This window comes from Pelecanus crispus, chromosome 1 (assembly GCF_030463565.1).
Source record: "Pelecanus crispus isolate bPelCri1 chromosome 1, bPelCri1.pri, whole genome shotgun sequence".
Taxonomy (NCBI): Eukaryota; Metazoa; Chordata; class Aves; order Pelecaniformes; family Pelecanidae; genus Pelecanus; species Pelecanus crispus.
Window position 1 is genome coordinate 12,533,364 of NC_134643.1, and position 12,788 is coordinate 12,546,151.

Consider the following 12,788-nt stretch of genomic DNA (forward strand, 5'->3'; position numbering starts at 1 on the left):
ACTGCTGAAGAAAGGACCAATATCTCTCTAAGGAGATCTGTGGATAAAGTGGCATGGCTAAAATTGCAGCTAAAGTTGGTAACATCAATAAAGGCAAGGATTACTGCAGCAAGGGCAGTAATGCCAATCCTAGATATATAGAGATTGGCTGAATCTCTGGGGAGGTTGCTCTTTGAAGGAGAGAAAGCAATATAATGAAAAGGGTTTCTCTGCCTCACCACAGTGAAGTGGGTTCTTACTTTGTTACAGAAACCATAATGAAATATTTCAGTGGTTAAGCTGTGTTTTCTCAATGAGTTTTTATTAGCTCTGGCAACGAGTAATTCTGCAGCTTAGCGACAATATGCTTGGAGAGAAAAAGACTGCATGTGAGTTGATGTGAAGAGCTTTTTCGGTCAGAAAAGAAGTGAAAGGACTGCTATCATACTTTCATTATTTAAGGTGTTGATTATTTTGCAGCATTTGATAGTTCTTCACTACAGTTCAGAGGCACAGTTGTTGGTACATCAACGAAAATGTATTAACACCTCAAAACTGCACATTTGGGGGGTAGCTGCCTCTGTCAGTTTTGCAAAGGGCAAATTGCGTCTTCACTGTCTACAGGCTACCTCAGTAAACCTGCAAAGTACACTCTTACACTGAAACAGAAAGGTAAACTTGCAAAGAAAGACAATTATAGCAGGAAAACAACCTACCTTTCACTCAACCTTACTTACACTCTCCCTGCTCCTCTCTCTCCCTCGCCAGTATTCAAAAACATCCCAGCTGACATCATGTGCCACATCAGTTTGTGGGGAGTAAATAGTCAGGTACTCAAACCTAAGCCTAAAAAGGTTTGCTTTCATCACAAAAACAACAGCCTGAATGAGATGCAAAACTAATGAGAAATCCACTCCGACCTCGTTCTCTTCCCAGAGGTCAACCCACCAGCGGCAAACAGGATGAAGACGAATGAATTGGGAGAACAGCTCACAAATCTCTTGTTGTTGCCCAGCTCTGACTTGGAGAATAGCATTAACTTCGGTCTTAATTCATGTTTCAGACAGACAATTACAATAATTCACTTTCTTCCATTTCTCGTACCTTTCTTTAAATTTAGATCAAAGAGTTTTGGTGTCTGCATACAGTCAGGGCTTCAGCTGGCCGGTTAGCCCGATAGCTACTCGGAGCATTTCTCTGTGTGACTGGGCATTGCAGGAGGACGCACGGCCGTTCCTCCAATGAGGTGATCGCTGGCCCACTAGAAAAAAGAGCAAGAGAGAAAACACAAGAGATTACAATGAAAAGATACACTGCTCCCAGAAGTAAAATAATGTGGAATTTGACTTCTCCACGGGTGTGGCTTTTTTCTTGCTCAGTCTCAAAAATAATGTCATACTTGGCAACCGAAAGCTTCTCATTCCTGGATCTGGAAAACAAAAGCGTCTCGAGCGCGGATGGCAAAGCCACTGTGTGCGCCCAGGCTAGTGGGACAGGTTGAGCTTGTGCAGCCTTAGGCACGCGGCAAGGACCCTCGCCGTGTCTGTTGGAAACAGAAGGGTAAGCTCTGCGTGACTGTGCCGACTTTGAAGAATGCAGCTTCCAGCTCTTGGAGAGTAGTTTGCACACCGCAGAGCTGTTACACAGAAGCTCTTTAGACACAAGGCACGGAGAAGACTGGCTCCCATCTGATGTGGCTAACTCAGCTGCAGTAATCTTAAAACCAGTCGGGCTGTCTTTATGGCTCTCCACAGTTGCCAAAGTTGTCTCTTTGGTTTGGGGACCAAAAATGAGAATAAAGCCTGGACAGGTTAATAATGGGCAGAAATGAGCAAGGTAATATTTGAAAAATCAGATATCTTCTGGAAAGTTCTGTAGAGTGGCAGTATTTGTGACCTCTTCTGAAATAAAATCCACAAATTGCAATTATATAAAGGGATGAAGTTGATGACCAGTAAAATGATAACTGAACACTACTTATTAAAAAAACAAGAAGCCCACTCTTCAGTGTTTTTATTGAAATACCTATACAGACTTCAGTGGAGTTATTCCAGGTTTACAGCAAGGTAAATGGAGGAATAATCTGAAAATTATGCCAAGAAGTGTCTCCAGCCTAGTGAGACTGGCTGGCTGGAGGGTGTGGGTGGTCTTGCATAACTCTCAATGAAGGAATCTCAATAGTAGAATATTTGGCAAGAATTGGAATAGCTATGCAACTGCAGTTTGGAAAAAAGTTGACATATTTTTCCTCTTTGTTTCGGAATGGGGCTTCTATTGTGGAATGTGGTACGATTTCATCATGACAATATCTGTAAGTCAAAAAAAAATCAGCATTTTAATAGTGTCTGTTCTTCATAATGTAAAGCTTCAATAAAAGTGCACTTAACCTTGTAGGGTATGTTGGGTTGATGAATGCGCCACAGAGCCATGTTAATAAATTTTGTCACTCACAAGTAAGTGACTTGCTCTCATTGTGTGTTTGCCTTGGCTTAGGCAGCACACTCCTCCCACACAAAACTGGCAGCTGCCCACACCTCAGTGGATCTGCCTCTCTTTCTTCATTCTTCAATGTAGCAAATCAAAGATGAAAAATTCTCTGATAGTTTTTGATAGTGTTAATAAAACAGCACTCTGTCATGAAAGATTCCCCTTTCAGTACAACTTTTAAAAAGCCCCAACATCAAAAGCCAGTTAGTACTCCACTGTGATCTTTTTAAAGTCTACAAGTTACCAGGATTTTCGGATGTCTGTGTGTCTTGTGAATTGTAAAACAAGGACGCATCTACTGACATATGTGAACGCTCTGCTTAAGGTCAACTATTAACTGGTATGTCTTTTCCTATCAACACATGGTCCCCTTCACAAAGAGCTATTGAGTGTTTTACTGCTCCTAATGTGCATTTTGAGCTGCTCAAAGTGACAGATTGTTCTTCAGACATGCTAGAGCTACCTTGGGGCCTGATTCTCCAAAGATTTCACCTTGCAGCTATTATTTCTATTTATAAAAGACTGCGCTATCACAATCCAGTAATGTTTAAATTCCATTTTCAACTCATTTAGCAAATATACCAACAAGTATTCAAGGTGTATATTTAAACCAGATCATATTTAGACATCACTGACATTTCTGTGTTATTTACTCTTATCCCAAATACAGCAATTAAGTTTCCTGCTAGCAAATTATACTAGCTCTGGGCAAAGAGGGCTCCTGTTTCAGCATGTACTGTCTGAACTCCCTTCCTCCCTATCCTCCAAGTCATCTTGTTAATTAGTTAGCCTGTGATTTTATGAGCACTTGTAAATCTATTTTCTCCCCTCTCGATCGCTCTTTTTTTAAATAAAAATATAATTAAAACCCTTTCAGACAGATTCAGAAGCTAGCAAGTGTGCACATCTGTGATTTCCAGTCCTTACAAACCTATTAACCTCCTTATACAAAAAGACAAATTTCATTCTAACAACATTTTTAAAAAGTGCAAAGACTTCTCATGTGTGAAGAAGAGATAAAGAGATAAAGAAAAGGTCAAAGGTCCACCTGAGCTTTTTGGGCCCCGTGTGGTTAAGGCACACAAGGGACTGACTAGTAGCACATCTGGCTGCTTATGGCTCTTTGGCCAAATGACTGTGGACCCATTTATAATCAGCTTCACTTGAGAGATGGCTGAGGCTTGGGTTTTAGTTTGAACGCTGCATGAGCAGTGGCAAAATGCTGTAACAGCTCTCTTATCTCACCCTTAAGTAGAAGGAATCAATATAGGTTTCTTCAAAGAAAAGGAATATTGACAGTGCAAAGGTGACTTTTTCTGAAGTTTTGAAAAGAACTATTTCAGACTTGTTCTTTTTCCATACATAAAATTAAATAGTCACATTGTATCCTCACAGAGTTGAAAAGCAATATAATAAATAGCATACTTTTTCCACAGGTACTACGTAAACTATAAAAATAATAAATTTATTTCTTCCATTTCCTTACGCTAAAAAATCAGAAATACAGCTAAGAAAACAATAGTTAAAATTATTAAATTCTTATGAAATCTGATGCATTTTAACTAGATCTTTTCCAGTAATTTCTACTAATAAGGTACAAAACAGAGAAGTTAGTCAATACAAAGTAGAAAGGAAAATACTTAAACTGAAATAAAACAGAGCTTTTCGTCTAGCTGAAGCATCTTTTGAAATTATTTTTTGTAACTTTGCAGATACCTCTGGTTCCACTCACATTTTTGAAACACATAACCATTCCTTTCAACGTTAGCAACGTTATGTACAGTCTCTTTCTAAATATATATGTGCAAATTACTTTTTCACCTGTCCAAAAGTGACCTCTGAGTAAAAGGGATGCCATTTCCATTTCATGCTATAAGCAAAAACATCATTCTACTTAAATATTTATTTCTAGGGGAAAAAAAGAAAAAAAAAGGCGGGGGGGGGGGGGGAGAGAAAATTGGTTTCATTCCAGTTCCTAGAAGGTAAGATTTTACATTGCAGTTTCACATTTGGCATGGGCTGGCATATTTGTTGGCACAAACTGAAGGTTTAATGAGGCTTAAGAGAGTCTTACAGTCTCCTTAACTAGAAGCTAACATTGTCAAGCCTACTGCTAGATGTATACAAGGCTTGGCATTTGTGGACCCCATACCCCATGAGGGAATAAAAGACGACAGCATTGTATTGCTGACTTCCAGATCACTAAGGCTACATACATAAAATCTGTGCCAATTTGGGCAGCAGAGGTTCCCTGCGGACATGTAGCCCATCCTTCTGGAAAGCTATGTTTCTCCCCTCCACTGTGGTGCTGTGTGTGAAACTGGATTTCTGTGCTTTACTCCCTGCTTTTTCTTGAGGCTCATACACCAAATCTCCGCCTCTGCTCTGAACTTCCCCATAAACAACCTTCTGAGACTGAATCCTTGTGCCAGCAGCAAAGAGGAAGAAAACATATTATTTCTTGTACTTTACCACAGGGGATCCTAAATTAAAAGCTTGACAGAGCATCCTAGATTTGCTCAAAGAAGCCCTGCCAGACTGGAAACCTAGGGATGGTATAGTGCAGAGACAACTGCGTGCACTCTTCCACGTATTGTAGTTTATCCACAGCTTATCTGTGGATAAACTCAGTGCTTTGAACTTGGGCTGGGGATGTTTGCATACCACAGCTGTAGCTTACCAAACTCCACAATATAATTTCTTGATTATATTGAACTTTTCAGTAACAAGTGGTTAAGTGGGTCTGCAAATAGGAAATAATCTTATTTTGGGAAGGTACTGCTAAAAATTGTATTAGTTTCAGTAACATATGTATCAAACACCTATATTAGTATAAGATGTGTACTGAGGAAGTTAGTTATATAAGGTTCTTATCTTACATATTAGGGATTATTATATACCTTACCTTAGGAAAGTCAGGCTGTGTTTTCAGCATTGTGACACCAGTGAATTTGAATTAAGGAGTGATGAAAGGTTGATGTTGAGTGATTAAATAAGACATTCAGAGGACAGCCTGATGAGTGGATCTAGCTCATATACCCGTATGTTGGTTGGACAATTTGGGTATAACAGGCTGTGTTTGTCAGTGGGGGAGATATCTCCACCTTCCTGGATTTCCGGTCTTTGATAGCTATAATCTGTTTTGTTCTGGCCAACACAATGTGTTTTGAGAGTTACAAAGGCTTTTGTGATGTCAGTAATGGATATTACACAAGTATTTTCTTGTTTCTCCTGTGAGAACACAACCGTTTTAAAAATAATACTTGCATTAACTTTTGTGGTGGATTAGAAGGATAATTAAAGAGTAGGTATTAAACTGCCTATTGTCAGTAAGCTGTACACTGTGCATGGAGAAAACTCCCATGCATTGGGATCTCAAAAATGTGCAGTTCAATAATAATACTACTTCTGGGGAGAGAGTTCACTGAAGCTTTTTTTTTTCATTAAAAGGGACAAAAGCTATATAACCTGTCCTCTAAGATCAGATTTCTAACACTAGGAATCAAGTAGGTATTGGCTTTATCAATGAGGAAAGCCAAAACTAAATTCACTGACTGAGGAAAAAAGGGCAAACAAAGAATATTCTTGTATAATTAAGGATGACAGTTATTTGCATATGGAATATATTATAATATTTTTTTTATTGCCAAACAAAATTGTCAATATTTACAGAAAGCTGTCTGCAACATCATTCTCCATACAGGGTTTACTGCCTTGAATATTTGATTAAATTCCCAAAACATGGAATAAAATTTGCTTTGAAGGTCAGTAAATGTTTACATCATTTGCTTACAAAAACTTTTGGAGATGAAAATCATCTTTGCAGCCACCGCTCTTTCCAAGTAACAACACTCAGATAGTAGATCATTAAAAAATCAAATTTTCTTGGGTGATTGTGTGGTAAATTTTGTTAAATGAAAAGGAAATGTGATTAATTATAAATTCCCACCCCATAGCCCTAAGAGGCTAATAAACTGTAAGCTTCAGCACTGAAAGAAATAAAACTAGTAAATCTGTATGACAGTATTTGTTTCAGGGTTTTCCTTCCATCTTATGATGTTGAGTTTCCATAGTCTCATGGTATGTCATAAGGTATTCTCATCAGCAGCTTGATGGAGACAGATTACCCTTCAGGTGCCTTAGAAAGAATAATACCATTGCGAAGAGGTTAAAAATCCAGGAAAATAATGGATTTTAGTAAATGAAAGTTATGGAAATCAAATATCTCTATTTTTGTCTCTTGTTTAAAAACAGTCATCATCATCTTGATCATCTTTTATGTCAATCATGGCTTATTCTTTGTCAGTCGTCGTCAGTCACTGAAGCAATAAGGGGGGGTATTATCACTGTGCTATCACTGTGCTCGCATTTACCAGTATTGTGCGGGAAACTGCTGCCTCTCCCAGTTTGTACGTGCTTTCCTAGGATATCAAATACACAGTTATGAGAAGGTTAAGTTTCACCTTACAGCTGCCAAATATTACAGTAAAGTTAATAAGGCCACCAGGAAAAGTGATGAGCACTAGCTTCTCAGGCTTGTTATGAAAGGTCAGTCTGAGAGAGAGCAGAGGGACTGCATTTTAATGGCACTATGCTGGTGAGTCTCCCAGGTGCCTTTGAAAATCCTAGCTAAATGCTTACAGGGAGGATTTTTTTAAAATGAAGTAAAACAATTGATTTTTCAAGCACTGAAGAAAGACTTATGAAAATGATGGGGACAATTTTCATATATATTTAATGAGTGTTGTTTCATTTTAAACTTTTAGGTGAAGACTGTAAATCGTGATTGTATGTTTATCTTTTGTTGATGGACATATGAAATAGAAATATTATTTGTTAATTTTTTTAATTTACTATAATAAATGCATGTAGGCAACCGTTAGCTCCCAAAAGCTATCACACGTCTATCAAAACATCATATCTTTCAGTAATTGAAAATATTTTTCATCTTCCTATGCAACTATTTAACAATCATGATAAAAATTAAGGGGAGCTATGTATCATATTTATCAATACAAATCATACTCTGATAAGCATTCTTTCAATCATTAGATCTCTAGTAGACAGGTATAAGTCCTAATCTGCAGCCTTTGCCTGTATGTTGTCTACAGCTTGTCAAAAATTGCTCTCCAAGTAATTTTCAAAGAAAAAATTATGCTTCCAGCTAAATAAGTGTTTTACAGAAAGCACATACTTCAGGCACACTTTTTTGTTTTTTTAAGAGCAAATATCAAAAAATATTTTTGTTTTGAGAGGTTTTTCTTCCAAAATATCATTAGTTCACATTAATCTAGTCATCTAAAAGACATAGACGAATAATTTTGGATAAGACATCTACTGTTTTCTATAGTGAAATAATGAGCAAAAACTTTGCTTTTAGCAACAACTAGGCTTTAGCAACAGTGACAAGCCCTGTTGTCCCAGGCAAACAGTTTGCAAAAGGGATGTGGACTCAGTTCTTAGATTTATGAATAAACATTATAGGAGGGCTTCATTTTTTATGTTCTGTGTATTCGCCACCCTTTTAGAGTCACAGGAAACACAATCCAATAATAATGCTCATGAGGTAAGAAGACATAATTATATGTTAAATATTTGAATAAGGAGAAATTGATTATTAAAGTTTTGTTTTTCTATTCTCAGCTCTTGAGAAATATCCCTTCTGTTATTACCGAAAAGAAAAATAATCTGAGTGGGCATCAAAATATATTGGCCAAGCAAAGGCAGGAATGCTGAGCTTTCTCAAGGGCAGAAAGTAATACTTACATTGCAGATGCTTGCGCTATTCCTGTAACAGGCCTGATCCTGCATTACTGAGATCAAAGGACATTTTTTACTACACTTCATTGAACAAAGTTTTATGTGGAAAAAAACCAGAACTAGTTCTACAGTTTTGATAGTTTGATCCAAATCCCACAAACAAACAACTGAATAAATGGACACATTTAGGCTTGACTGAATACATACTTCTTTTGTTTTAAATAAGCCATTCTTAGTGATGAAGAACTAAAAAAAAATTAACCTTGAAAATTATAAAAACCTATTCTGAGTGAGGCCCCCTGTTAGGAAAAGAAAGTAAACTGTTCTTACGTAGTTTTCATTGATCTTGTGGATTTTCTGCTATCATAAACTTCAAAATGTATTGAACACATTGATTGAATTAATATATGATCTTCCTTAAAAGCCGAAGCTGTAAATAATCATATCCATTAAAATAAGAATTACTTAGATGAATGAATACCAGCAATGCCTGATTTTTATGAGATATGTCTAGCTACTTAATGTGTCAAAAAATTGCATTCAAACTGGGAAAGGGAAATTTTTTTTAACTCAACCATTACATTATTACCAAGTGTCTGATGAGGGGTTTTCCTCTCTTATTGACCCCACTTGTGTTCAAAGATGCCTTTATTTAGAAAGAAATGCAGTTGTGAAGAGAGAAAGGCAACTGAACAGCTTTACTAACTTGTTGTCTTGACTATTTCAGAGCTGCAAGAAACTAAGACCTCCGAATATCACAGAATATCCCACAGTCCCCTGGATTACAGGATATTATTAATGGACGAGGATCAGGATCGGATCTACGTGGGCAGCAAAGACCATATTCTGTCTTTGAATATTAATAATATAAGCCAGGACCCTCTCAGTGTAAGTTCAAGATTTATTCTGAGAATCCAAGGTTGCTTTACTATATGCCTTTAAGACAAAAAAACTCTATGCCTTTAAGACAAAAAAATATGTATTTCATTATTTTGTGGCAGGCAAAAGTCCAGGCACACACCTTATTGAACTGTTAGTCCTTCGTTTATAAGTAATACAAGATGAACAAACTATTAGCATGGCTGCTCCTCAAACACGGTTTAAAAACTGACCTGTTTACTCGTTTTGAAGCAACATTCAGAATGGCTTGGCCTCATAAGGAAAATCTGTATTTGTTGATGGTTTCCACTCCTCTCCAAGATTTAAGATAATTCAGAGAAACACTCTTAAATGCAGCTTGTAAGGAAGAATAAGATACATGCAATCGTTTTCAGGCCATAGGGAAAAAACCAGCAGGAACAGAGTTGCCTTTGACCTTCGACTAGATTTTTGGTTTTTGGTACTTTGAAGTATTTTGCAGTCCTTTGTTATGTCTGTGTTAGCCCTCAGCCTTCACTTGGGTAGCTGAGACACCTCCTGTTTGGGTTTTTTTGGACACTATAACCCTCATCTCCTTCTTGACGCCACCTCTTTTCTGGCTTGTTCTCTCACTTAACTGAGATGCCATTTTCTAAGGACTCTTTGTTCCCACCTCCCCGTCCCTGTCCCCTGTAGTAGGCAGCCTGGGTATGGAAAGAACTGATTTATCAAATGTTTAAACCAGTTTCACAGATTCCTCTTTTGTTTCCAGAGCCAGTTCAAACCCAGCTTCTCTGCTTTTAAAATAGGTGTCCTGCAGAAGTACGTGTGTGCCCAGAAGCCTGACTGTTAAGATATTACCTCTCTGCAGACTTTGCCTTGCCTATCTTTAGATTATCACAGCTACAACACTACCTTAAAGTGTACCGTATAGGCCTTGTTCTACCAAATTCATCTGATCCTTTAATCTATGGGCTTTATTACTGTACCTCCGGAGTATGGAGGGGCAGAGATATCCAGGTTGCAGCAGTGAAGTTAAATGCCTTTCTTAAAAGGCAAGGCTTTTAATGTGTCAGGAGAGAGAGAGAGAGGCCCCACTGGAGGGTGATTAAGAGCGCTTAAATTAGGCTTTGCTCTGAATCACCCTCTGGACGTGCCTGTCTACCTGAATTGATTGTGGAGGTTGTTCGGGGAGGCTAACTCTAACTTACACATTTAAATTAAATGCCTCTCGTGTGATGGCGTGAATGCGTCCTCCCTCCTCATAATGGCACAGAAATCTTCCTCTGAAATGGGGGGTCCTTCTCTGATCTGAAATAGCTTGTATGACCCTTTTGCTGATTGCCATCTCACCAGTGCTCTGGCCACCCTTGGCTGGAAGCTGCTGTGCTCCCGCATGGCATGCCTCAGCCTTCCCTTATCCGGTCGCTTTTCCGTCCATGCAGAGCCCGGGTAGATCGGAAGGCCTCTGTTGCATGAAATACATTCTGCACTGTAAAGCTGGGAGGCACTTCAACAGTCTTTTAAGGCCTGGAAAAACAAGAATAATACAAAATCAACAGAAAGCAAAAACACCTGAAATTTTCTGGCAGCGAATGTGATCACCCAGCGTTAGGCTCAGAACTAATCTCTGCAATGCCACACGTTCTTTCATTCATTTATTTATTTTTATAACAGGTTCACTTTGCTAATCTTATGCCTCTATAGAAACCCTATACACATATGCATACATACCTACAACTCTCTGCATATATATATATGTATGTGTATATATAAAGAGATCTTTTAATGCTATTATTTATGTTTAATGCTATTCTTTATGTTATGTTGAGGCTAAATGTTATCAGGCTCTGTCACCTACTAAATTTCTAGGGAGAGATTTCTAATGGATGTCTTTTCTATTTCAAAATCAAGATAAATAATGGAAGAAGCTCAAAAACTTTGAGTATAGATCACTTAAACATTCAGGCATTGAGGTGCTTGTCAGAAAACTGTCTGTAGTGCGAGATATCTTGGAAAGAAATCAAGAAATCAGCCTGAAATATTGAGATTTGAAGCAAGTTTTGTCATAAGACAGCCAAACTTTTACTGGTGTGAACAATTGCTAGAGGTTCAGTAGAAGCAAAAAAGTAAAGATGGACAGTAATTTAGACGATGATGAAAATATCTCTTATTTAGAAGAAAGCAGTTTAAATAAATTGATTAACTTATCTTAAAAATATTTAATAAAATTAGTTTATATCAGCCAAAGACCTGGGCCTTTATTTTGTTTGCTGCATGCTAGACAGAAAGTGTTTTTCATTTATCAATGAAAATCCTTTTTTTGCCCTATGATCAAGGTGTGAAAGATAGCAAAATGTTAACTTCTTAGTGTAAGTTAGGCAGTGAAATGTTTTTTCGTTGTCATTTAAAAATAAATTATATAATAAATATGTTACTTAAAAGATATTTCTCTCCTTACAGATTTTCTGGCCAGCATCAGCAAACAAGGTTGAAGAGTGCAAAATGGCTGGCAAAGATCCTACAGTAAGTTACAATCCACATGCACATACATACACAAGTTACATATTTGGCAATAAAGTAAGAGCATCTTGAGTGCAGCCAAAAACAAAATGAAAGAAGTGTTTGTTTTTGCTTTTTAAATGCTCTGCAGGCCAAACGATAAAGTGAAATTATGAAGAAGCAAACTATGTAAATACAATGCACCTTCTGATGTTGACAGATGTAAAAAGCTATGCCTTGTCCACTTCATAGAATCATAGAATCGTTTAGGTTGGAAAAGACCTTTAAGATCATCCAGTCCAACCATTAACCTACACTACCAAGTCCACACTAAACCAATTAAGGGTAGACTAGACTAAACCATGTCCCGAAGTGCCACATCTACCCATTTTTTGAACAACTCCAGGGATGGTGACTCCACCACCTCTCTGGGCAGCCTGTTCCAATGCTTGACCACCCTTTCCGTAAAGAAATTGTTCCTAATTTCCAACCTAAACCTCCCCTGGTGCAGCTTGAGCCCATTTCCCCTCATCCTATCGCTAACCACATGGGAGAAGAGCCCAACACCCACCTCACTACACCCTCCTTTCAGGCAGTTGTAGAGAGCGATAAGGTCTCCCCTCAGCCTCCTCTTCTCCAGGCTAAACAACCCCAGTTCCCTCAGCCGCTCCTCATAGGGCCTGTGCTCCAGACCCTTCACCAGCTTTGTTGCCCTTCTCTGAACACGCTCCAGCACCTCAATGTCTTTCTTGTATTGAGGGGCCCAAAACTGGACACAGTATTCCAGGTGCGGCCTCTCCAGTGCCGAGTACAGGGGCACAATCACCTCCCTGCTCCTGCTGGCCACACTATTCCTGATACAAGCCAGGATGCTGCTGGCCTTCTTGGCCACCTGGGCACACTGCTGGCTCATGTTCAGCCGGCTGTCGACCAACACCCCCAGGTCCTTTTCGGCCAGGCAGCTTTCCAGCCACTCTTCCCCAAGCCTGTAGCGTTGCATGGGGTTGTTGTGACCCAAGTGCAGGACCCGGCACTTGGCCTTGTTAAACCTCATACAGTTGGCCACAGCCCATCGGCCCAGCCTGTCCAGGTCCCTCTGCAGAGCCGTCCTACCCTCATCCTACCTTCCTTGCCTTTTGTTCTTGTTAGTCGTCAAACTAGGCAACAGGACTTTTCCAGCTATGCCCTGGGCACGACGCTGA

At 38.8% G+C, this 12,788-nt stretch overlaps 1 protein-coding gene across 1 annotated transcript in view; it reads left to right on the top strand.

Moving 5' to 3' along the window:
- The window catches only part of SEMA3C (semaphorin 3C), a 119,927-nt gene that overhangs the window by 57,076 nt on the left and 50,063 nt on the right, over nt 1–12,788 (top strand). The window contains exons 2-3 of the mRNA XM_075713785.1: nt 8,954–9,114; nt 11,548–11,610. Of these exons, the coding sequence (XP_075569900.1) occupies nt 8,954–9,114; nt 11,548–11,610 (224 nt within the window). The remainder of the gene's footprint in view (nt 1–8,953; nt 9,115–11,547; nt 11,611–12,788) is intronic.